The sequence below is a fragment of the Oncorhynchus mykiss genome, chromosome 10, assembly GCF_013265735.2.
Source record: "Oncorhynchus mykiss isolate Arlee chromosome 10, USDA_OmykA_1.1, whole genome shotgun sequence".
NCBI lineage: Eukaryota > Metazoa > Chordata > Actinopteri > Salmoniformes > Salmonidae > Oncorhynchus > Oncorhynchus mykiss.
In genome coordinates, this window is record NC_048574.1 from 5,456,324 (window position 1) to 5,481,036 (window position 24,713).

Genomic DNA, 24,713 nt, shown 5'->3' on the forward strand with positions numbered 1-24,713 from the left:
CCCTCTCAGTTGAAGTGGATAGATCTTGGTCCATGTTTCAGGGGACAGCGACCCCTCTCAGTTGAAGTGGATAGATCTTGGTCCATGTTTCAGGGGACAGCGACCCCTCTCAGTTGAAGTGGATAGATCTTGGTCCATGTTTCAGGGGACAGCGACCCCTCTCAGTTGAAGTGGATAGATCTTGGTCCATGTTTCAGGGGACAGCGACCCCTCTCAGTTGAAGTGGATAGATCTTGGTCCATGTTTCAGGGGACAGCGACCCCTCTCAGTTGAAGTGGATAGATCTTGGTCCATGTTTCAGGGGACAGCGACCCCTCTCAGTTGAAGTGGATAGATCTTGGTCCATGTTTCAGGGGACAGCGACCCCTCTCAGTTGAAGTGGATAGATCTTGGTCCATGTTTCAGGGGACAGCGACCCCTCTCAGTTGAAGTGGATAGATCTTGGTCCATGTTTCAGGGGACAGCGACCCCTCTCAGTTGAAGTGGATAGATCTTGGTCCATGTTTCAGGGGACAGCGACCCCTCTCAGTTGAAGTGGATAGATCTTGGTCCATGTTTCAGGGGACAGCGACCCCTCTCAGTTGAAGTGGATAGATCTTGGTCCATGTTTCAGGGGACAGCGACCCCTCTCAGTTGAAGTGGATAGATCTTGGTCCATGTTTCAGGGGACAGCGACCCCTCTCAGTTGAAGTGGATAGATCTTGGTCCATGTTTCAGGGGACAGCGACCCCTCTCAGTTGAAGTGGATAGATCTTGGTCCATGTTTCAGGGGACAGCGACCCCTCTCAGTTGAAGTGGATAGATCTTGGTCCATGTTTCAGGGGACAGCGACCCCTCTCAGTTGAAGTGGATAGATCTTGGTCCATGTTTCAGGGGACAGCGACCCCTCTCAGTTGAAGTGGATAGATCTTGGTCCATGTTTCAGGGGACAGCGACCCCTCTCAGTTGAAGTGGATAGATCTTGGTCCATGTTTCAGGGGACAGCGACCCCTCTCAGTTGAAGTGGATAGATCTTGGTCCATGTTTCAGGGGACAGCGACCCCTCTCAGTTGAAGTGGATAGATCTTGGTCCATGTTTCAGGGGACAGCGACCCCTCTCAGTTGAAGTGGATAGATCTTGGTCCATGTTTCAGGGGACAGCGACCCCTCTCAGTTGAAGTGGATAGATCTTGGTCCATGTTTCAGGGGACAGCGACCCCTCTCAGTTGAAATTAAATGCTGGGAGCTCTGCTGCCTGATATACAACATTCAACCACTTGGAGATGCTGTTGTATCAGCAGACTGGAAAAGCATACGAGTGCACTAGGACATGGTCCCGACCAAATTCACAAAGCGTCTCAGAGTATGAGTGCTGAACTAGGATCAGTTTAGCCTTTTAAATCATAATGAATTTGATTATATAGACAAAGGGGGGGGGGGGGGGCCTGATCCTAGATCAGCATTCATACTCAGATGCTGTGGAAGTGTCTTTGCAAGACTTACAATAAGTTGCTTTAAGAAGTTAAGAGCTAGAAGCGAGGCAGCCTTCTCTTGTCGGCGCCATTTTGTTTTGTGCGAACAGAGTGCCCCATGGTGGTTGGTGGGGTTATGGTATGGGCTGGCATAAGCTACGGACAACCAACACAATTCGTATTTTATCGATGGCAATTTGAATGCACAAAAAATAGCGTTAAGAGATCCTGTTGCCCATTGGGAGGCACATTGACCAACAGATGCATTCCCAGTCATGTGAAATCCATAGATTATGGCCTAATGAATTGATTTAAATTCACTGATTTCCTCATATGAACTGTAACTCAGTCAATTATTTTAAATTGTTGTCTTTTATATTTTCGTTCAGTATAGAAGTAAATTAATGTAAATGCTATTTCTCCACCCGGGACAGCCAGAAGAGGGCTGGCCACCCCTCATAGACTGGTTCCTCTCTAAGTTTCTTCTTAGGTTCCTGCCTTTCTAGGGAGTTTTTCCTAGCCACCGTGCTTCTACACCTGCTTTGCTTGCTGTTTGGGGTTTTAGGCTGGGTTTCTGTACAGCACTTTGAGATATCAGCTGATGTACGAAGAACATTTAAATACATTTAAATGATTGATTGACTATATGGTCTTTAGAGGAGTCCCTTTAGACCACATATGTTAAAGTAATTTCACGGAGTGCCGAGTGTCTGAAGGGTTTTCTCTCCTCCCTCGTACCTGACTGATGAATCAAGGTCGGTAATTAGTAAGGAACTTCTCTCACCTGGTTGTCTAGGGCTTAATTGAAAGGGGAGAAAAACGAAAAACCTGCAGACACGAGGTCCTCCATGGAACGAGTTGGACGGCCCTGGTGTAGACTGACTGTAGGAACGGTCCATAGGACAGTCAGTGGGATGATGTGTTGTCTTCATCACTAAATTGGAGTCTCTGTAGTGTTATTTGTATTGTTTTTTTTATTTATTTCCAGACTCAAATAAAAACGTTTTTTTTTTCTTTTTTTTTCGAAAAAATAAAACGTGAAATGATTGAGCACAGAAGAGGCCATTTTCACCACATTGAATCAACCATCTCATATACTGACTACCCATGATGCACGGCGCAAAGAACTGGACTTTATAGTCACTGCCATAGTACATCACACACACACACACAGACACACACACACACACACACACACACACGCGTGTTCAGGGAATGAGGAGTAGAACGGAAGCTGCGGTGGTGATGGTCTCCACGGTGTCTTTAAAGTCGTTGCCAAAGTAACGCACCAGCAGGAGGTTGAAGATACCCACAATGCACATCAGGAACAGGAAGGACAGGACACGTTTCCCAAACATGTACCCTGGAGTGCTGTCAGACAGAACATACAATACAGTCAGTCAGTTACACACACACACACACACACACACACGTAGACAGGTACACACACACACAAACACACACACACACATACACACACACACACAGGTACACACACACAGGTACACACATACACACACACAGGTACACACACACAGGTACACACATACACACACACACACACACACACACAGGTACACACATACACACACACACACACACACACACACAGGTACAAACATACACACACACACACATACTTAGGTACACACACACACACAGGTACACACACACAGGTACACACACACTCTCTCACCTCTGAGATGTCTGCCCCATATACCCAACAAAGTACTTCTGTCTGGCCACCAGGTAGACGAGCCCTGCGAAGGCAGCAGGAGCTGAACACACCAAGATCACAGTTAGAGTTAGTCAGGGAATCATACTAGATCACAGTTAGAGTTAGTTAGGGAATCATACTAGATCACAATAGAGTTAGTTAGGGAATCATAGTAGATCACAATAGAGTTAGTCAGGGAATCATACTAGATCACAGTTAGTTAGGGAATCATAATAGATCACAATAGAGTTAGTTAGGGAATCATACTAGATCACAATAGAGTTAGTTAGGGAATCATACTAGATCACAGAGTTAGTTAGGGAATCATACTAGATCACAGTTAGAGTTAGTTAGGGAATCATACTAGATCACAATAAAGTTAGTTAGGGAATCATAGTAGATCACAGTTAGAGTTAGTTAGGGAATCATACTAGATCACAATAAAGTTAGTTAGGGAATAATACTAGATCACAATAGAGTTAGTTAGGGAATCATAGTAGATCACAGTTAGAGTTAGTTAGGGAATCATAGTAGATCACAATAGAGTTAGTTAGGGAATCATAGTAGATCACAGTTAGAGTTAGTTAGGGAATCATAGTAGATCACAATAAAGTTAGTTAGGGAATCATACTAGATCACAATAGAGTTAGTTAGGGAATCATAGTAGATCACAGTTAGAGTTAGTTAGGGAATCATAGTAGATCACAATAGAGTTAGTTAGGGAATCATAGTAGATCACAGTTAGAGTTAGTTAGGGAATCATAGTAGATCACAATAGAGTTAGTTAGGGAATCATAGTAGATCACAGTTAGAGTTAGTTAGGGAATCATAGTAGATCACAATAGAGTTAGTTAGGGAATCATACCAGACCACAATAGAGTTAGTTAGGGAATCATACTAGATCACAATAGAGTTAGTTAGGGAATCATAGTAGATCACAGTTAGAGTTAGTTAGGGAATCATAGTAGATCACAATAGAGTTAGTTAGGGAATCATACCAGACCACAATAGAGTTAGTTAGGGAATCATACTAGATCACAATAGAGTTAGTTAGGGAATCATAGTAGATCACAATAGAGTTAGTTAGGGAATCATAGTAGATCACAGTTAGAGTTAGTTAGGGAATCATAGTAGATCACAATAGAGTTAGTTAGGGAATCATAGTAGATCACAATAGAGTTAGTTAGGGAATCATAGTAGATCACAGTTAGAGTTAGTTAGGGAATCATAGTAGATCACAATAGAGTTAGTTAGGGAATCATAGTAGATCACAATAGAGTTAGTTAGGGAATCATACTAGATCACAATAGAGTTAGTTAGGGAATCATAGTAGATCACAATATAGTTAGTTAGGGAATCATAGTAGATCACAATAGAGTTAGTTATGGAATCATACTAGATCACAATAGAGTTAGTTAGGGAATCATAGTAGATCACAATATAGTTAGTTAGGGAATCATACTAGATCACAATAGAGTTAGTTAGGGAATCATAGTAGATCACAATATAGTTAGTTAGGGAATCATAGTAGATCACAATAGAGTTAGTTAGGGAATCATAGTAGATCACAATATAGTTAGTTAGGGAATCATAGTAGATCACAATAGAGTTAGTTAGGGAATCATACTAGATCACAATAGAGTTAGTTAGGGAATCATACTAGATCACAATAGAGTTAGTTAGGGAATCATACTAGATCACAATAGAGTTAGTTAGGGAATCATACTAGATCACAATAGAGTTAGTTAGGGAATCATACTAGATCACAATAGAGTTAGTTAGGGAATCATACTAGATCACAATAGAGTTAGTTAGGGAATCATACTGGATCACAGTTAGAGTTAGTTAGGGAATCATACTAGATCACAATAGAGTTAGTTAGGGAGTCATACTAGATCACAATAGAGTTAGTTAGGGAATCATACTAGATCACAATAGAGTTAGTTAGGGAATCATAGTAGATCACAGTTAGAGTTAGTTAGGGAATCATAGTAGATCACAATATAGTTAGTTAGGGAATCATAGTAGATCACAATAGAGTTATTTAGGGAATCATAGTAGATCACAGTTAGAGTTAGTTAGGGAATCATAGTAGATCACAGTTAGAGTTAGTTAGGGAATCATAGTAGATCACAGTTAGAGTTAGTTAGGGAATCATAGTAGATCACAGTTAGAGTTAGTTAGGGAATCATAGTAGATCACAGTTAGAGTTAGTTAGGGAATCATAGTAGATCACAATAGAGTTAGTCAGGGAATCATAGTAGATCACAATAGAGTTAGTTAGGGAATCATAGTAGATCACAGTTAGAGTTAGTTAGGGAATCATAGTAGATCACAATAGAGTTAGTTAGGGAATCATAGTAGATCACAGTTAGAGTTAGTTAGGGAATCATAGTAGATCACAGTTAGAGTTAGTTAGGGAATCATAGTAGATAAAGAAACATACTGTCAATTTAATTTGTCAATTTTTTTCTTTTTATTAATTTTTTTTTTTACGTGTGTGTGTGTGTGTGTGTGTGTGTGTGTATGTGTGTGTGTGTGTATGTGTGTGTGTGTGTGTGTGTGTATGTGTGTGTGTGTGTGTGTGTGTGTATGCATGCGTGTTAGGCTGGGTTTCTGTACAGCACTTTGAGATATCAGCTGATGTAAGAAGGGCTTTATAAATACATTTGATTTGATTTGTTAGTGATTTACCTTGGTTGAGACACAGCCCAGCACACCACAATACAGCCAGGAATGTAGGGTATGAATCCATGCAGTTACGACTTGGTGGGGGGTTAACACACATAGAAACAGGAGAATCACATTAGGAAATAATTCTCACAGCGATGTATATTGTCCTTCACAAAGAAACCTAACAGAGTCAAGTAAAAGGAAACCACAATTGTCGTAACTGGACTGGTAACAGCTGAGGGGCGGATCCTAAACAGACACGTACGTTCAGTATTCGCTAAGTGACGTCAGAGGAAGTTACAGGATTCACCCCGTGTCTTATGTAGGAAATTATGTAAAAACAAAAACGATGCTGAAAATACCATTTGTTTTACAACCCAGACTGAGTCAACCTCAGATTGAGTCAAACCCAGACTGACTCAACCTCAGATTGAGGCACTGGGGTGAAGCCCTTTTTTTTTACTACAAGAGAGCCGTTTCACATTAGTCTGTGGTGTGTGGTACGTGTAACATGCAGTGTTGTGGAACAATGATGAAATTGGACGCAATGAATGACAGAATACCACCCCCACCCCTCCCCTCTCACTGGGTCGGAGGGGTGAAGGGAGGGACGGGTGTTGCAGTAGAAAAACAGCCCCCCCCCAAAACAAAATAAAAAAATAATAATAATAATAATTTCTGTGTCACACAGAAAACTCAGTTGTATTCACTAGACACCTAACGGATGAAAACTGCCTCCAACGAAGAGGGACTGCCTGTCCTTGTCCATTAAGAAACTCTCCGGAAAACATTTCCGGTTGCGAAACATTTTTGCTGTAATGTGGACAACTGAATACGGCAATGTTCCACTACTGATGCATCTTGGGAAGTTGAAGAGACTGGGGGCGTGTCCCAATAGGCTGTAGAGACTGGGGACGTGTCCCAATAGGCTGTAGAGACTGGGGACGTGTCCCAATAGGCTGTAGAGACTGGGGACGTGTCCCAATAGGCTGTAGAGACTGGGGACGTGTCCCAATAGGCTGTAGAGACTAGGGGGGTGTTCCAATAGGCTGTAGAGACTGGGGGCATGTCCCAATAGGCTGTAGAGACTGGGGGCGTGTCCCAATAGGTTGAAGAGACTAGGGGCGTGTCCCAATAGGCTGTAGAGACTGGGGGCGTGTCACAATAGACTGTAGAGACTGGGGGTGTGTCCCAATAGACTGTAGAGACTGGGGACGTGTCCCAATAGACAGTAGAGACTGGGGACATGTCCCAATAGGCTGTAGAGACTGGGGGCGTGTCCCAATAGGCTGTAGAGACGGGGGACGTGTCCCAATAGGCTGTAGAGACTGGGGACGTGTTCCAATAGACAAGGATGCAGAGACTGGGGACGTGTCCCAATAGGCTGTAGAGACTGGGGGCGTGTCCCAATAGGCTGTAGAGACTGGGGGCGTGTCCCAATAGGCTGTAGACAGTCGGGACGTGTCCCAATAGGCTGTAGAGACTGGGGACGTGTCCCAATAGGCTGTAGAGACTGGGGACGTGTCCCAATAGGCTGTAGAGACTGGGGACGTGTCCCAATAGACTGCAGAGACTGGTAACGTGTCCCAATAGTCAAGGCTGTAGAGACTGGGGACGTGTCCCAATAGTCAAGGCTGTAGAGACTGGGGACGTGTCCCAATAGACTGTAGAGACAGGGGACGTGTCCAAATAGTCAAGGCTGTAGAGACTGGGGACGTGTCCCAATAGACTGCAGAGACTGGTAACGTGTCCCAATAGTCAAGGCTGTAGAGACTGGGGACGTGTCTCAATAGACTGTAGAGACTGGGGACGTGTCCCAATAGACTGTAGAGACTGGGGACGTGTCCCAATAGACTGTAGAGAGTGTGTGTGTGTGTGTGTGTGTGTGTGTGTGTGTGTGTGTGTGTGTGTGTGTGTGTGTGTGTGTTGACATATGTATGACTTATGATGCTAACAAAACCATCTTAAATGAGTCCTCCCTACAGAGCAGAGACAGGATGTTGGTCCACTGCTTCCTTGCTTAATACAAGAAGTACATCGGTGAAATAACGATGGCCTCCTGCTAACAAACTCAAGCAACATTTCTGAGTTTACCTTCTGTTTCTGCATCTCCCTTACAGCTCCAGGGCAGTTCCACACAGTAAACAGAGTCTAGCCTCCCCTCCAGCCCCAGGGCAGTTCCACACAGTAAACAGAGTCTAGCCTCCCCTACAGCTCCAGGGCAGTTCCACACAGTAAACAGAGTCTAGCCTCCCCTACAGCTCCAGGGCAGTTCCACACAGTAAACAGAGTCTAGCCTCCCCTCCAGCCCCAGGGCAGTTCCACACAGTAAACAGAGTCTAGCCTCCCCTCCAGCCCCAGGGCAGTTCCACACAGTAAACAGAGTCTAGCCTCCCCTACAGCTCCAGGGCAGTTCCACACAGTAAACAGAGTCTAGCCTCCCCTCCAGCCCCAGGGCAGTTCCACACAGTAAACAGAGTCTAGCCTCCCCTACAGCTCCAGGGCAGTTCCACACAGTAAACAGAGTCTAGCCTCCCCTAGAGCCCCAGGGCAGTTCCACACAGTAAACAGAGTCTAGCCTCCCCTCCAGCCCCAGGGCAGTTCCACACAGTAAACGTTGTCTTTATTATCAGGTTAAGGCTAGTCTAGTATCAGGTTATGGCTTGTCTAGTATCAGGTTATGGCTTGTCTAGTATCAGGTTATGGCTTGTCTAGTATCAGGTTAAGGCTTGTCTAGTATCAGGTTACGGCTTGTCTAGTATCAGGTTATGGCTTGTCTAGTATCAGGTTATGGCTTGTCTAGTATCAGGTTAAGGCTAGTCTAGTATCAGGTTATGGCTTGTCTAGTATCAGGTTATGGCTTGTCTCGTATCAGGTTATGGCTTGTCTAGTATCAAGTTATAGCTTGTCTAGTATCAAGTTATAGCTTGTCTAGTATCAGGTTATAGCTTGTCTAGTATCAAGTTATAGCTTGTCTAGTATCAGGTTATGGCTTGTCTCGTATCAGGTCATGGCTTGACTAGTATCAGGTTATGGCTTGTCTATTATCAGGTTATGGCTTGTCTAGTATCAGGTTATGGATTGTCTAGTATCAGCTTATGGCTTGTCTAGTATCAGGTTAAGGCTTGTCTAGTATCAGGTTATGGCTTGTCTAGTATCAGGTTATGGCTTGTCTAGTATCAGGTTATGGCTTGTCCTATCAGGTTATGGCTTGTCTTATCAGGTTACGGCTTGTCTAGTATCAGGTTATGGCTTGTACTATCAGGTTATGGCTTGTCCTATCAGGTTATTGCTTGTCTTATCAGGTTACGGCTTGTCTAGTGTCAGGTTACGGCTTGTCTAGTATCAGGTTATGGCTTGTCTAGTATCAGGTTATGGCTTGTCTTATCAGGTTATGGCTTGTCTTATCAGGTTATGGCTTGTCTTATCAGGTTATGGCTTGTCTTATCAGGTTACAGCTTGTCTCGTATCAGGTTATGGCTTGTCTCGTATCAGGTTATGGCTTATCTCGTATCAGGTTATGGCTTGTCTAGTATAAAGTTATAGCTTGTCTAGTATCAGGTTATAGCTTGTCTAGTATCAGGTTAAGGCTTGTCTAGTATCAGGTCATGGCTTGACTATTATCAGGTTATGGCTTGTCTAGTATCAGGTTATGGCTTGTCTAGTATCAGGTTATAGCTTGTCTAGTATCAAGTTATAGCTCGTCTAGTATCAGGTTATGGCTTGTCTTATCAGGTTATAGCTTGTCTAGTATCAGGTCATGGCTTGACTATTATCAGGTTATGGCTTGTCTAGTATCAGGTTATGGCTTGTCTAGTATCAAGTTATAGCTTGTCTAGTATCAGGTTATGGCTTGTCTCGTATCAGGTTATGGCTTGTCTAGTATCAGGTTATGGCTTGTCTAGTATCAAGTTATAGCTTGTCTAGTATCAGGTTATAGCTTGTCTAGTATCAGGTTATGGCTTGTCTAGTATCAGGTTAAGGCTTGTCTAGTATCAGGTTATGGCTTGTCTGGTATCAAGTTATAGCTTGTAAAGTATCAGGTTATAGCTTGTCTAGTATCAGGTTATAGCTTGTCTAGTGTCAGGTTATGGCTTGTCTAGTATCAGGTTATAGCTTGTCTAGTATCAGGTTATGGCTTGTCTAGTATCAGGTTATGGCTTGTCTAGTATCAGGTTAAGGCTAGTCTAGTATCAGGTTATGGCTTGTCTAGTATCAGGTTATGGCTTGTCTCGTATCAGGTTATGGCTTGTCTAGTATCAAGTTATAGCTTGTCTAGTATCAAGTTATAGCTTGTCTAGTATCAGGTTATAGCTTGTCTAGTATCAAGTTATAGCTTGTCTAGTATCAGGTTATGGCTTGTCTTATCAGGTTATAGTTTGTCTAGTATCAGGTCATGGCTTGACTAGTATCAGGTTATGGCTTGTCTATTATCAGGTTATGGCTTGTCTAGTATCACATTATGGCTTGTCTAGTATCAGGTTATGGCTTGTCTAGTATCAGGTTAAGGCTTGTCTAGTATCAGGTTATGGCTTGTCTAGTATCAGGTTATGGCTTGTCCTATCAGGTTATGGCTTGTCCTATCAGGTTATGGCTTGTCTTATCAGGTTACGGCTTGTCTAGTATCAGGTTATGGCTTGTCCTATCAGGTTATGGCTTGTCCTATCAGGTTATGGCTTGTCTTATCAGGTTACGGCTTGTCTAGTATCAGGTTAAGGCTAGTCTAGTATCAGGTTATGGCTTGTCTAGTATCAGGTTATGGCTTGTCTCGTATCAGGTTATGGCTTGTCTAGTATCAAGTTATAGCTTGTCTAGTATCAAGTTATAGCTTGTCTAGTATCAGGTTATAGCTTGTCTAGTATCAAGTTATAGCTTGTCTAGTATCAGGTTATGGCTTGTATCGTATCAGGTCATGGCTTGACTAGTATCAGGTTATGGCTTGTCTATTATCAGGTTATGGCTTGTCTAGTATCAGGTTATGGATTGTCTAGTATCAGGTTATGGCTTGTCTAGTATCAGGTTAAGGCTTGTCTAGTATCAGGTTATGGCTTGTCTAGTATCAGGTTATGGCTTGTTTAGTATCAGGTTATGGCTTGTCCTATCAGGTTATGGCTTGTCCTATCAGGTTATGGCTTGTCTTATCAGGTTATGGCTTGTCTAGTATCAGGTTATGGCTTGTCCTATCAGGTTATGGCTTGTCCTATCAGGTTATGGCTTGTCTTATCAGGTTACGGCTTGTCTAGTATCAGGTTACGGCTTGTCTAGTATCCGGTTATGGCTTGTCTAGTATCAGGTTATGGCTTGTCTTATCAGGTTATGGCTTGTCTTATCAGGTTATGGCTTGTCTTATCAGGTTATGGCTTGTCTTATCAGGTTACAGCTTGTCTCGTATCAGGTTATGGCTTGTCTCGTATCAGGTTATGGCTTATCTCGTATCAGGTTATGGCTTGTCTAGTATCAAGTTATAGCTTGTCTAGTATCAGGTTATAGCTTGTCTAGTATCAGGTTAAGGCTTGTCTAGTATCAGGTCATGGCTTGACTATTATCAGGTTATGGCTTGTCTAGTATCAGGTTATGGCTTGTCTAGTATCAGGTTATAGCTTGTCTAGTATCAAGTTATAGCTCGTCTAGTATCAGGTTATGGCTTGTCTTATCAGGTTATAGCTTGTCTAGTATCAGGTCATGGCTTGACTATTATCAGGTTATGGCTTGTCTAGTATCAGGTTATGGCTTGTCTAGTATCAAGTTATAGCTTGTCTAGTATCAGGTTATGGCTTGTCTCGTATCAGGTTATGGCTTGTCTAGTATCAGGTTATAGCTTGTCTAGTATCAGGTTATGGCTTGTCTAGTATCAGGTTATAGCTTGTCTAGTATCAGGTTATGGCTTGTCTAGTATCAGGTTATGGCTTGTCTAGTATCAGGTTAAGGCTAGTCTAGTATCAGGTTATGGCTTGTCTAGTATCAGGTTATGGCTTGTCTCGTATCAGGTTATGGCTTGTCTAGTATCAAGTTATAGCTTGTCTAGTATCAAGTTATAGCTTGTCTAGTATCAGGTTATAGCTTGTCTAGTATCAAGTTATAGCTTGTCTAGTATCAGGTTATGGCTTGTCTTATCAGGTTATAGTTTGTCTAGTATCAGGTCATGGCTTGACTAGTATCAGGTTATGGCTTGTCTATTATCAGGTTATGGCTTGTCTAGTATCAGGTTATGGCTTGTCTAGTATCAGGTTATGGCTTGTCTAGTATCAGGTTAAGGCTTGTCTAGTATCAGGTTATGGCTTGTCTAGTATCAGGTTATGGCTTGTCCTATCAGGTTATGGCTTGTCCTATCAGGTTATGGCTTGTCTTATCAGGTTACGGCTTGTCTAGTATCAGGTTATGGCTTGTCCTATCAGGTTATGGCTTGTCCTATCAGGTTATGGCTTGTCTTATCAGGTTATAGTTTGTCTAGTATCAGGTCATGGCTTGACTAGTATCAGGTTATGGCTTGTCTATTATCAGGTTATGGCTTGTCTAGTATCAGGTTATGGCTTGTCTAGTATCAGGTTATGGCTTGTCTAGTATCAGGTTAAGGCTTGTCTAGTATCAGGTTATGGCTTGTCTAGTATCAGGTTATGGCTTGTCCTATCAGGTTATGGCTTGTCCTATCAGGTTATGGCTTGTCTTATCAGGTTACGGCTTGTCTAGTATCAGGTTATGGCTTGTCCTATCAGGTTATGGCTTGTCCTATCAGGTTATGGCTTGTCTTATCAGGTTACGGCTTGTCTAGTATCAGGTTACGGCTTGTCTAGTATCAGGTTATGGCTTGTCTAGTATCAGGTTATGGCTTGTCTTATCAGGTTATGGCTTGTCTTATCAGGTTATGGCTTGTCTTATCAGGTTATGGCTTGTCTTATCAGGTTACAGCTTGTCTCGTATCAGGTTATGGCTTGTCTCGTATAAGGTTATGGCTTATCTCGTATCAGGTTATGGCTTGTCTAGTATCAAGTTATAGCTTGTCTAGTATCAGGTTATAGCTTGTCTAGTATCAGGTTAAGGCTTGTCTAGTATCAGGTCATGGCTTGACTATTATTATTCTGTAACTTTCATTGAATCTGCAAAAAATGTAAACGTTCAACCTTAACATGTGATAACTATGCAACAGAACAGATGGACAGGAATGACATTTACTCTCATGGGTGGTTCAAAATAACTATCTGAAAGCCACGCCCCTGCTAAACTACGCCTCCAGTCTTCTGATCTGACCTGCTGGGTCATTATCTCAGTAACCCAGCATCAATAAACCAGCATCCAGCATCAATAACCCAGCACGGATAACCCAGCACCAATAACCCAGCACCAATAACCCAGCACCCAGCATCAGTAACCCAGCACCAATAACCCAGCACCCAGCATCAGTAACCCAGCATCAATAACCCAGCACGATAACCCAGCACCAATAACCCAACACTGATAACTCAGCATCTATAACCCAACACCCAGCACCGATAACCCAGCACCAATAACCCAGCACCAATAACCCAACACCCATAACACAGCATCAATAACCCAACACCCAGCACCAATAACCCAGCACCAATAACCCAACACCCAGCACAAATAACCCAGCATCAATAACCCAACACCCAGCACCAATAACCCAGCACCAATAACCCAACACCCAGCACCAAGGTTGGCTATATCCTATATGCTAATCGTCCTGCTGAAAGGTTGGCTATATCCTATATGCTAATCGTCCTGCTGAAAGGTTGGCTATATCCTATATACTAATCGTCCTCCTGAAAGGTTGGCTATATCCTATATGCAAAACGTAGCTCAAGAGAAAGTGCAAGTGTCCACTGTCATCATTCTTGCTGCTTGAAGCTCAGTATCCATACCTGGTAGATAAATCAACCCACTGTTCCCCGGTAGGCCGTCATTGTAAATAAGAATTTGTTCTTTAACTGACTTACCTAGTTAAATGAAGGTTAAAGGTTCAATTTAAAACTTGAAAAAAAATAGATCAGGTGCACGTGTAATTAGAGTTGGTCGATGGGCGGAGAAGCACGGCACAGTTATCTTTCAAAGGAAACGTACTTCCTAAATAAGATTAGGTTATGTTATATAAATATTCATACACATAGCTCATATAAACAAAGACATTCCGTCGTAAGAACACATACACCCAGCCAGAAGACTGACCCCCTCTTCCTTATATAAACACACATCTCATCTCCCTCTAACTGGCCGGTCCCAAGAGCAAAGAACTTTTGCTGTGCACCAATGGGGCCCGCTCTGGCTAGAGCAAGGCCCGCCTCCAACCCTCCGACCAGTCAAGAAGACCGAAACGACAAGACTCCACCTACTTTATTCTATGTATAAAAATGTATGTAACCATTGTATAGGCCTCTTTTTCACCTGGCTCCTTGCCGAGTTATGTGAACTAGGTCCGTGCACGTAAAACTGCGGGACAAGATATCTCTGACTCATTAAAACTGTCTTTCGTTACAACTGAAATCCACTCTGTCCAGCGTCCGTGATTTGGTCTCAACTCTCCAGTATTTGAACACTAACAGAATTGGTAGCAGAGTTTGGTTGTTCTTGAATTCGATCTATTATAAGTTAGTGTGAGAGGACGAGACTGATCACGGCTAAAAAATCAGACGGAAGAGTGACTTCCCCAGCCATTCATCTTGCCTCAGGAAATCTGATCGGAGCGCTCTATATAAAGGTGAGCAGAGCCCGTTATATCGAAATCTGCATATTGTATTATAGTCTAAACCAAATTTTGATCAGAAAGTACTGGGCGTGAGTATGAATCGGTGCCCAAATGTTTTACATAAGAACCTAAGACATTGATTAAAGATATCTTGTTTTGTAAAAAAAAAAAATATATATACATATTCTTATTAATGGGCCTATACTCAGTTATTTTAATAGGAATGTGTGAATTGTGATTGACCAATGTGTTAAATTCCTCCAGGGACCCTATTTGTTCTGAAATCTGCATAGAAAACTGTCCTAATTATATATGTATTGGGTTGTGTATAGAGGTGACGTTAAATAGTGGCTGTGTTTTAACACGTAATGGACACAATTATGGATGTTGGAAATTCAATGAGAATTTCATACGAATGAATGAATTATAGATGAACCGAATCTGCAAGTAAGGTCTTGTGGAGGTGTGGTTATAGATGAACCGAATCTGCAAGTAAGGTCTTGTGGAGGTGTGGTTATAGATGAACCGAATCTGCAAGTAAGGTCTTGTGGGGGTGTGGTTATAGATGAACCGAATCTGCAAGTAAGGTCTTGTGGAGGTGTGGTTATAGTTTAATGATAGATGAACCGAATCTGCAAGTAAAAATTTCCTATTTTGATACGTTCTGTACTATCGAATAAGGTCTTGTGGAGGTGTGGTTATAGTTGAATGATAGATGAACCGGATCTGCAAGTAAAATCTCCTGTTGATACATATAACATCGAATAGGTCTTGTGGAGGTGTGGTTGGATTGAATGAATCTGCATGAAAAATGCCCTATTAAAAAAGCTGTGTATTATTTAATAGGTTTTGTAAGAGGTGTAGTCGAGTAGATACAGGATATGTAAGTTTGGCCTTCCACTAGACAGAGATCGGGAATGATGTGGCTATTGCACATCAAACAATAAACATAAGATGAACCAGAGTTGACATTCCATGATTTGGAGATGGGGGAAATTAAATTGAAAGAAACGTTTGTCGCGGAGTAGGTTGGGATACGTAACTGGGCTATTATGCACACGTGCTGGTAGACAAAGCCACCTTAGTATCGAATGGCCGTGCAATTTTGATTGACAGCAGCCGGGCCGAAATACTGATTTTCGTTTTTTTTTCATTCCTGTTGATATTGCCTAAAGTTTTAAATTATTCTGACAATTGCTATAGAATCGCTGGAATTTACTGATATAAGTTCATAAAGGAACTTACTGAATTGTTTCTAGAAAGTATTTAAATAAGCCGCCGAGCTTAATACAGACTTTGTTTTACAGACGCTAAAAGCTACACACTGATTTTGGGGTTTTTCTATTCTATCCATATTTCCTAAATATATAGAATTATTCTGACAATTGCTATAGAATCGCTCGAATTTACTGATATAAGTTCATAAAGGAATTTACTGAATTGTTTACAGAAAGTATTTAAATAATTCACTGAACAACTCTTAGTTGTCTAGAAATTCTATCGATATTTCCTAAAGAGCTAGAATTACTCTGAAAATTGTTAGAGAACCGCATATATTCACTGATATATTGTTCCAAAAGGAAATCGCAGAATCATTTATAGAAAATACCTAAACGAATCGCTGAACAAATTCAAATAAAATACCGGTGAAATACACACGTGGCGGGCGTCACATATTGATAACCCCCTTTGTCTCGACCAGGGACAGGCTAAGCATACAACGATAGAAATAAACACCACATAGTAAGGATTGAATATACCTAAATAACGCATTATACACATTATCAGACGAACTAGATAAAATGTCTGCAGCTACCACGCCCAAACTAAAATTCAATGAATATTTAGATCAGAGTATGATTGATAGAGCGGGAGGTAAAAAACAGTATGGGAAAGTGGAGAAAGTGTGGAAAGGATTACGGATAAGATGGACACAAGCAGGTTATTTTAGCGGAGGACCACCTACAGGGGGGAAACTCCAAGATATGCAGACAGAATTAGAGGACGCAGTAGAGCATGCAAAAGCGAGTGAGGCGGAGAGAAACAACATACACAGGTTCAAAAAAGTAGGTACAAGAGAGAGAGAGAGAGCAGAGGGGGAGCTCAAGATAGGTACATGGGCCATACAGGAGAGTAGGAGGTTGCTGCCCAAAAACACACCAGACATGATGGGCGTGGCTATTGTGGCGTCGGGGGATGTTAAAGCTCCGCCTGAGAACTTGCCCACGGCTCCCCCTGTGGCCGTTTCTCCCTCACTATATCCACAATTGACAATGGAGGCAGTTCAGCCCCCGCCATACTCAAAGGGACAAAATCACCGGAGCCCGTCACACAACCCATTCCTGCCCAGGGCACCTCCCACAATACAGGCTCCAGTTCTGAGAATAGGGGAGTTAAAGGGGGAAATTACCCTGGGGATAACGGCTGGCCATATGGTATGTGAACAGTTCGAAACTGGGATTCCAGGAGCAGGAGACCTCCCCCAGGAACGGAGGCCGCAATGCTCCTCTGTGAACTCTCTCACCTCTGAAACCAGAGGACACTTACAAACAAGATTAGATTCAAACCACTTCTATCAGACGGATAGGGAGGACTGTCATCAGAACATGGATATCGAAAACGAAGAAGAAATTGACATGGTGCTCACCCCAGCTCCGATGGGAGCTCCAAACGTGACTAAGATGCAGGAGCTGCTGAAATCATCAATAGCTCGAGCTAAGGAACTCAGGGAGCTAATAGCTAACCAAGATAACAACAGAGAGGGAGCCTACCGTGTGGAAAGCATAATGAGAGGAACAGTAACCAAAGTTACCGAATCAATGGGGTCCGAAACACTCCGTCGGTCCTCCAGAATTGCTGATAGAAGAGAGCGAGAGCAGGAGATGGCAGGACAGTACCCCCTGCGACCGACACCAGGTGATGCACACACTGTGGAGTACCAGCCCTGGAAAATGACTGATTTAACAACACTGATGGGACAGATGCCTAGCCTACATGGAGGAGCTTCAGCGTGGCTACTTCAACTGCAGACACTTACGTCAGGCCTGCAACTCTGCCTAGGAGACATGAAAGCACTTCTAGCAAGAGCCACCGACCACGGAACCATGGAGGCCCTCATGACAGCAGCTGACCTTGGATGGCGGGCCCCAACACTGCCCATAGACCACTTCCGTACCAGATTATGGGAAGTTCTACGGAGAGCATACCCTACAGAAAGAAACCATGCCACCTTATCCTCCTTTACAATCAACCCAGGTGAGCAACCTGCAGCATACCTGGACAGGGCTAAGACCACATGGAGATCGGTCCACGAAGAACCATTCGATCACACTGATACCACACTCAGCATGTGGAAGGAAATGGTGGTCAACGGGTGTCCCGGAGATGTTAAAACCAAACTCAGAGGAACGGTAGGGTTGTTTGCACTTCCTCTGACCCAATTCAACACTCATGTGCACCACCATGTGACCCAGCACAACAAGGAAAGAGGGGGTGCTGAGAGCCAGGTGCAGTCCCTCCAGGTACAACTCCTGAAACTCCAATTGAAGGAAGCACAACAAGGAGAAAAACCTAAGAAACAGATGGTGGCGGAAGAAACGAAGGAGCCGGGAACCAAAACAGACATCTCCCAAATCGTGGCACAGACTGTCTCTCAGATGATCCAACAGCAGGCAGCCCCACCACCCCAATACCCTCCCCCACAGCAGTATATCCTGCAACAACAACACCCAGTATGGGCTCGACGGGGTCCCTACACTGGACAACACAGAGGGGGAAACTACCAGTGTTTTAACTGCGGAATTACCGGTCATTTTGCCAGAGATTGCATGAAACCACTCTCCCCGCAGCAACAGCAATGGAGAGCAAGAGGAAGTGGGGGAAACCCACCTCTGCAACATCAGCTACCAGGACCCACACCCATGCATCAGCAACAGCCAGCATACAACCACCCAGAATCTAGCCACATGCAGCAGGAGCAGCAAGATTACAACCAACCCTCCCACTTCAACACCTGATCACCCAGTAAGAATGATGAGGATGCCACTCCTGCCGATGACCACACTGTCTGAAGCCCAAGAAGTGTACTGGCTAAAATGCCTACCCACAGGGCCTGCCACCCCTCACATCCAGTTTAAGTTCAACCAACTGAAAGCTCAAATCTACACTCTGCACCCATATAAGACTCCCCAAGCTGAGATCCATTGCACACTCAATGCAACAGAAACTGATGACTGCCTCTTCACTGCAGACTGGGACGAAGACATGATGCACCTGACCCCACCTATCAGGTGTTGTACCATTGGGTGTGGCCCAGAGGGGGTGGCAGCACCGGTCATCCTACGATCAAGGAACCTCCATGCACCCCTGGCCTGGACGGCTGAAGCATCAACAGCCATAGCACTCCTGAACTTTTATGAGAAACACATGGCCCCACACACGAAGGCAAACTAAAGACCCTCCAAAAAGGCCTCGCACATCTGGTGGCACCCTCACATAAAAAATATGACTGACTTATTTTATGACGATGATTTATTTTGTGACGAATGCAATGGTTGTGACAGACACAACCCAAAGAAACCATATCAAACACCAATGGGCTCATACGTAACACCTAATGCATGTTTTCAGGATATTAGTATAGACTACACCGACATGGGCCCCGAAAATTTATCTAAAGGCAAACTCTATCTCCTAGTCATAGTAGATAGGTTCTCCAAATGGGTAGAGGCAATAATAACAAAAGGGGAGGATGCTAGGTCAGTCTTTAAGTGGCTACAAACCAAACTAATACCCAGGTATGGCATCCCAAGACAAATCAAATTTGACAAATGGCTCACATTTAACAAACACCTGAGACAGGTGGAAGAAAGATTTGGCATAACCCACAGATTTGGATCTGTGTACAGGCCCCAATCCCAAAATCTGGTGGAACGTCAAACCAAAAGCTAAGATAGCTTTGGGATAATGACTGGTAGAGTCATGCATGGTCCACCAAGGGAGGGAGGTCATATGCCCGCCCTTGATGTACAACAAATTGTAATGTCTAATTATGTGAAAAAACTGACGGTTCTCTCTGCAGCACTCTCTACCCAGGTTCACAAGGTCCAGGAGGGGGAGCTGCCGGGGGACACGACACTACTGAAGGTAAAGGTTGGTGACGGGGTGAGGGTTACAGTCCACAAGAGAAAGTGGCTGGAACCCAGGTGGACTGGACCGTACGAAGTGAAGGAGGTTACTTCACACTCAGTCCAGGTCAAAGGTAAATCAGGCACACCTTGACACCGCCTTACACATTGCACCCCAGCCCCAATTCCTTCTAGAACACTGACTGAAGTCAGAGCTGATTTGAGCGGCCTAAATTCGATTCCAAATGAAGACACTCCTTCCTCAGGTGATGCGGCATCAAACTCCGCCTCCCCTGAGAAGGGAACCTCGCCCAGTTAGAGGGAAATTTCTCCCTCTCTGGGTGAGGCTGGGGATATCTGGTCCCTTATTTGTGATATTCATACTGATATTTGGAGTAACCCTAGGACTTTCACATGGTTAATTGAACAACTATTTCACCCTGCCACATCACATACACCAACCCCTACACATGTCCCTAACTCCTTTCCTGATATCACTCCCTCCAATCACTCCCGTCCCAAACGTAGCACTACACCTACAGACCCACCATGCAAATCAGACAAGGTTAGGAGCACCACCTTATGTATACCCACGATTGCAACCGCCACCTTTCTGCTATAGTTTTCACGTCTAATAGACGTGAAGAGGGGGATTTGTTATATAAATATTCATACACATAGCTCATATAAACAAAGACATTCCGTCGTAAGAACACATACACCCAGCCAGAAGACTGACCCCCTCTTCCTTATATAAACACACATCTCATCTCCCTCTAACTGGCCGGTCCCAAGAGCAAAGAACTTTTGCTGTGCACCAATGGGGCCCGCTCTGGCTAGAGCAAGGCCCGCCTCCAACCCTCCGACCAGTCAAGAAGACCGAAACGACAAGACTCCACCTACTTTATTCTATGTATAAAAATGTATGTAACCATTGTATAGGCCTCTTTTTCACCTGGCTCCTTGCCGAGTTATGTGAACTAGGTCCGTGCACGTAAAACTGCGGGACAAGATATCTCTGACTCATTAAAACTGTCTTTCGTTACAACTGAAATCCACTCTGTCCAGCGTCCGTGATTTGGTCTCAACTCTCCAGTATTTGAACACTAACAGTTATAGTTTACCACATTGCCTGGAAATAAATATTGAGCACCCATACTTGTGTCTGTCTGAAATCCGTCCAACTCCTCAAAGGTAGCCCATAAAACTACATCTAGCCTATTGGCTGACATAGCCCAGTTATACACATAGTCAAATATAATCGGCCACATGAGAATCTGCGACCATGACTAGCAAGTGAGCTGTGTCACATATGGCTAAAATAACGTTGCGTGACTGTGGTCGGGTTCGGGACCAGTTCGTTCCTACGGTTGCGGGTGGTTTATGAAAAGCTGAGTGTGCGTGCGGGCAGACCTCGACCTCTTTGTTATGACTTACTTAGTTCATATTGTAAATACACAGGGAAAAACTATCGTTGTGCATGTAATAAGACTAAAATGGAGTGTCTCGGATTTGAAAGTACAGAATAATCCGAAATGCTCTCAGACCAGGTTGTGTACATTGAACAGTTGAAGTGTGTGCATGCATGGTGTATGTGCTAGAAAGTCACTTACTTGGCGCAGGACACTCTCTCAAAAGCAGAAGTGTTGGCGTGGTGCTCTTTACCCTCCCTCTCTACCTTCGTTGCAAAGAAAGCTGGAAATCACACGACAGATTAAAAAAAAAAAAAAAAAAAAAAACCCACCAACGGTCAGAAATGTATACTTCATCATCGATCAGAGAAGCAAAGAAACATCGTTGACTATCAAGTGATATACAGCAAGCCCTATTATTCAACTGAAAGCATCATCTGAAAAGTTCAACGATGAATACGTTTTTATAGTATAAACAGACAGAGAACATGTCACCACTAATATCGACTGTTATTCTAAATCACACACAGTAGCGGGCTACTTTACAATAAGTCCTCCTCGCGTCTATATTTATAAAGGTATCTATCTATCTCAATGAGACTTACTGGTTCAAATAAAATATATGTTGTAATTGATAAATAAAGTTGATTTATCCTCTCACTAACGATGACAATTTTGGTACTGTAACTACACCACAGTTATGTCGTGCTGAAACAGGAAAGGGCCTTCCCAAAACTGTTGCCACCAAGTTGGAAGCACAGAATCGTCTAGAATGTAATTTTATGCTGTAGCGTTAAGATTTCCCTTCACTGGAACTAAGGGGCCTGAACCATGAAAAACAGCCCCAGAACATTATTCCCCCTGCATCAACATGTACAGTTGTCACAATGCATTGGGGCAGGTAGCGTTCTCCTGGCATCTGCCAAACCCAGATTCGTCCGTCGGACTGCCAGATGGTGAAGCGTGATTCATTACCCCACAGAACGTGTTTCCACTGATCCAGAGTCCAATGGCGGCGAGCTTTACACCCCTCCAGCCGAAGCTTGGCACTGCGCATGGTGATCTTAGGCTTGTGTGCTGCTGCTCGGCCACGGAAACACATTTCATGAAGCTCCCGACGAACAGTTATTGCGCTAATCTTGTTTCCATCGGTAGTGAGTGTTGCAACCGAGGACAGATGAATTTAACATGCTACGTACTTCAGCATTTGGCGGTCCCGTTCTGTGAGCTTGTGTGGCCTACCTTTTCGTGGCTGAGCCGTGGTTGCTCCTAAATGTTTCCATTTCACAATAACAACACTTACAGTTGACCGGGGGACAGCTCTAGCAGGGCAGAAATTTGATGAACTGACTTGTGCCACGTTGAAAGTCACTGAGCTCTTTAGTACAGGCCATTCTATTGTCAATGTTTGTCTGTGGAGATTGCATGGCTGTGTGCTCAATTTTATACACCTGTCAGCAACAGCTGTGGCTGAAATAGCCGAATCCACTAGTTTGAAGGGGTGTCCACATTCTTTTGTATATATAGTGTGTATTATTTATGTCAATGGCACCTCCTAGCTGAAATACAATAAAAACTGTCATAAAAAAAATATGTATATTTGCATTTATATAAAGTTGATTAATTCTCTCACCATTCTGCAGGACACTGATGAGGGTGACGAGGACCAGGAGGAAGATGTGTTCTACCACTACGGACAGCATGACTCAGAATGGAGGGATGACGGAGGGAGAGATGGAGCGAGAGGGAGGACAGGATGTTTGAATATAAGGACGGACGAGGAGAGACAACAGTTATAACATCTCTCTCTCTCTCTCAGCCATGCACTTCCTGTTACATAGTCTGTTTGTTTCCTCTATTTGGTTTATGGAAATACACTCAGAAATTCTTGCCTCACCCACTATGAAAAAGGTTTGCAGTCAGACAGAGTACAGCACAACTCATTCAGACAGAGTACAGTAGAACTCAGACAGAGTACAGTAGAACTCATTCAGACAGAGTACAGTAGAACTCATTCAGACAGAGTACAGTAGAACTCAGACAGAGTACAGTAGAACTCATTCAGACAGAGTACAGTAGAACTCATTCAGACAGAGTACAGTAGAACTCATTCAGACAGAGTACAGTAGAACTCATTCAGACAGAGTACAGTAGAACTCAGACAGAGAACAGTAGAACTCAGACAGAGTACAGTAGAACTCATTCAGACAGAGTACAGTAGAACTCAGACAGAGTACAGTAGAACTCAGACAGAGTACAGTAGAACTCATTCAGACAGAGTACAGTAGAACTCAGACAGAGTACAGTAGAACTCAGACAGAGTACAGTAGAACTCATTCAGACAGAGTACAGTAGAACTCAGACAGAGTACAGTAGAACTCAGACAGAGTACAGTAGAACTCATTCAGACAGAGTACAGTAGAACTCATTCAGACAGAGTACAGTAGAACTCAGACAGAGTACAGTAGAACTCAGACAGAGTACAGTAGAACTCATTCAGACAGAGTACAGTAGAACTCAGACAGAGAACAGTAGAACTCAAATCAAATGAAAATACTTTTCTGTTTGTCATAAACTTCGGAAACAGCTGGTGTTGAATAACAGTGAAATGCTTAGGCCAACTTATTGGTCCTTTTCAAACAATGAAGAGTTAATGTAAAGATATATATATATATATATAGTGTTCGCGGGGACCGACATGCCAATCAACCTGCTATCTGCCAATCACGGGAATGCCTGGAATGTTCTGATGCCGGGCATCCTGGCGGTTGGCGGAGTAGCGTGGAGGGGGCGGGGCATTGGAAGTTAAGGTTTAGTCTTTGTTCTTTCTCTTACGTCTGGGCTTCACAGGAGAAGGTCACGCTTGGTTTGTGGGGTATCTTTCATTTATTTGGCGTGGGCTACGGCCAAACAGTAGCCTGTGTAAAGTTGGTTTAATAAACTGTCAATTCGTAACTCAATCCTCTGTCTGGACAATTGTTCCTTTATGATCTAGTCAGGTCATTCCAATATATATATATATATATATATATATATATAAATAATTACAGTGTCCTGAAAACACCGTTTTTTTTACTGCAGTAATTTCGCAGTAGATTCATAATCAATCCGTCATATGTATCGGTAGTACAGCATTTACTGTGCTGCGGTCTCTGCAGTGACCAGGGCATTCACACTGCATTCAATGGAGAGAGACGCTATGCTACTCGCCTCATGTCATGAATATGAAAACTCCAGACAACTGCGCTATTAAGTTTTTTTCTCTCAAAGTTGTCGGAACGTCACGTGTCCTAATTAGAACCAGTACACTCGCAACAACTTAAGCTTTACGAAACTTCTGTTCGATCAAATAAACCTCATAGCAAATGAGCCATGGCCTCAATATAAAAACGTATTTGCGAGTGTACTGAAACAATGAAAAGACCGCCACCTGCTGGAGGGAAACAGATTTTCCTCCGAGTTGGGCCTCTCTGTTCCTCTTCTTCTCTGGCTATGGGGAGACCTGCGCATTGGTACAACATTTGGGAGATGCACGGCGCTTGATTTGGCCTCAGCAAACCTCCAGAGGCGCAATTTACTCCACACCCTCCATACAGAGCCCCTTTCTCGCATTGAAGGATCAAGCATAAATCGGCT

At 43.4% G+C, this 24,713-nt stretch overlaps 1 protein-coding gene across 1 annotated transcript; it reads right to left on the bottom strand.

The window, feature by feature from the left end:
- Window positions 1-2,407: 2,407 nt before the first annotated feature.
- Window positions 2,408-22,924, bottom strand: LOC110533267 (arachidonate 5-lipoxygenase-activating protein). Its single transcript, XM_036989529.1, has 5 exons — window positions 22,711-22,924; window positions 21,279-21,360; window positions 5,863-5,933; window positions 3,148-3,229; window positions 2,408-2,822 (listed from the first exon to the last, which is right to left on the bottom strand). The coding sequence occupies exons 1-5, from the start codon at window positions 22,778-22,780 to the stop codon at window positions 2,660-2,662; spliced, it is 468 nt and encodes a 155-aa protein (XP_036845424.1). The 5' UTR covers window positions 22,781-22,924; the 3' UTR covers window positions 2,408-2,659.
- Window positions 22,925-24,713: the final 1,789 nt, after the last annotated feature.

Excerpts from the sequence above, each read along its gene's own strand:
- LOC110533267 (XM_036989529.1), bottom strand. The coding sequence starts at position 22,780 with ATGCTGTCCGTAGTGGTAGAACACATCTTCCTCCTGGTCCTCGTCACC. Across the intron at positions 21,361-22,710 it reads CATCAGTGTCCTGCAGAATG|CTTTCTTTGCAACGAAGGTA; the intron begins GTGAGAGAATTA and ends TGTGATTTCCAG. Across the intron at positions 5,934-21,278 it reads GAGAGAGTGTCCTGCGCCAA|TCGTAACTGCATGGATTCAT; the intron begins GTAAGTGACTTT and ends CCCCCCACCAAG.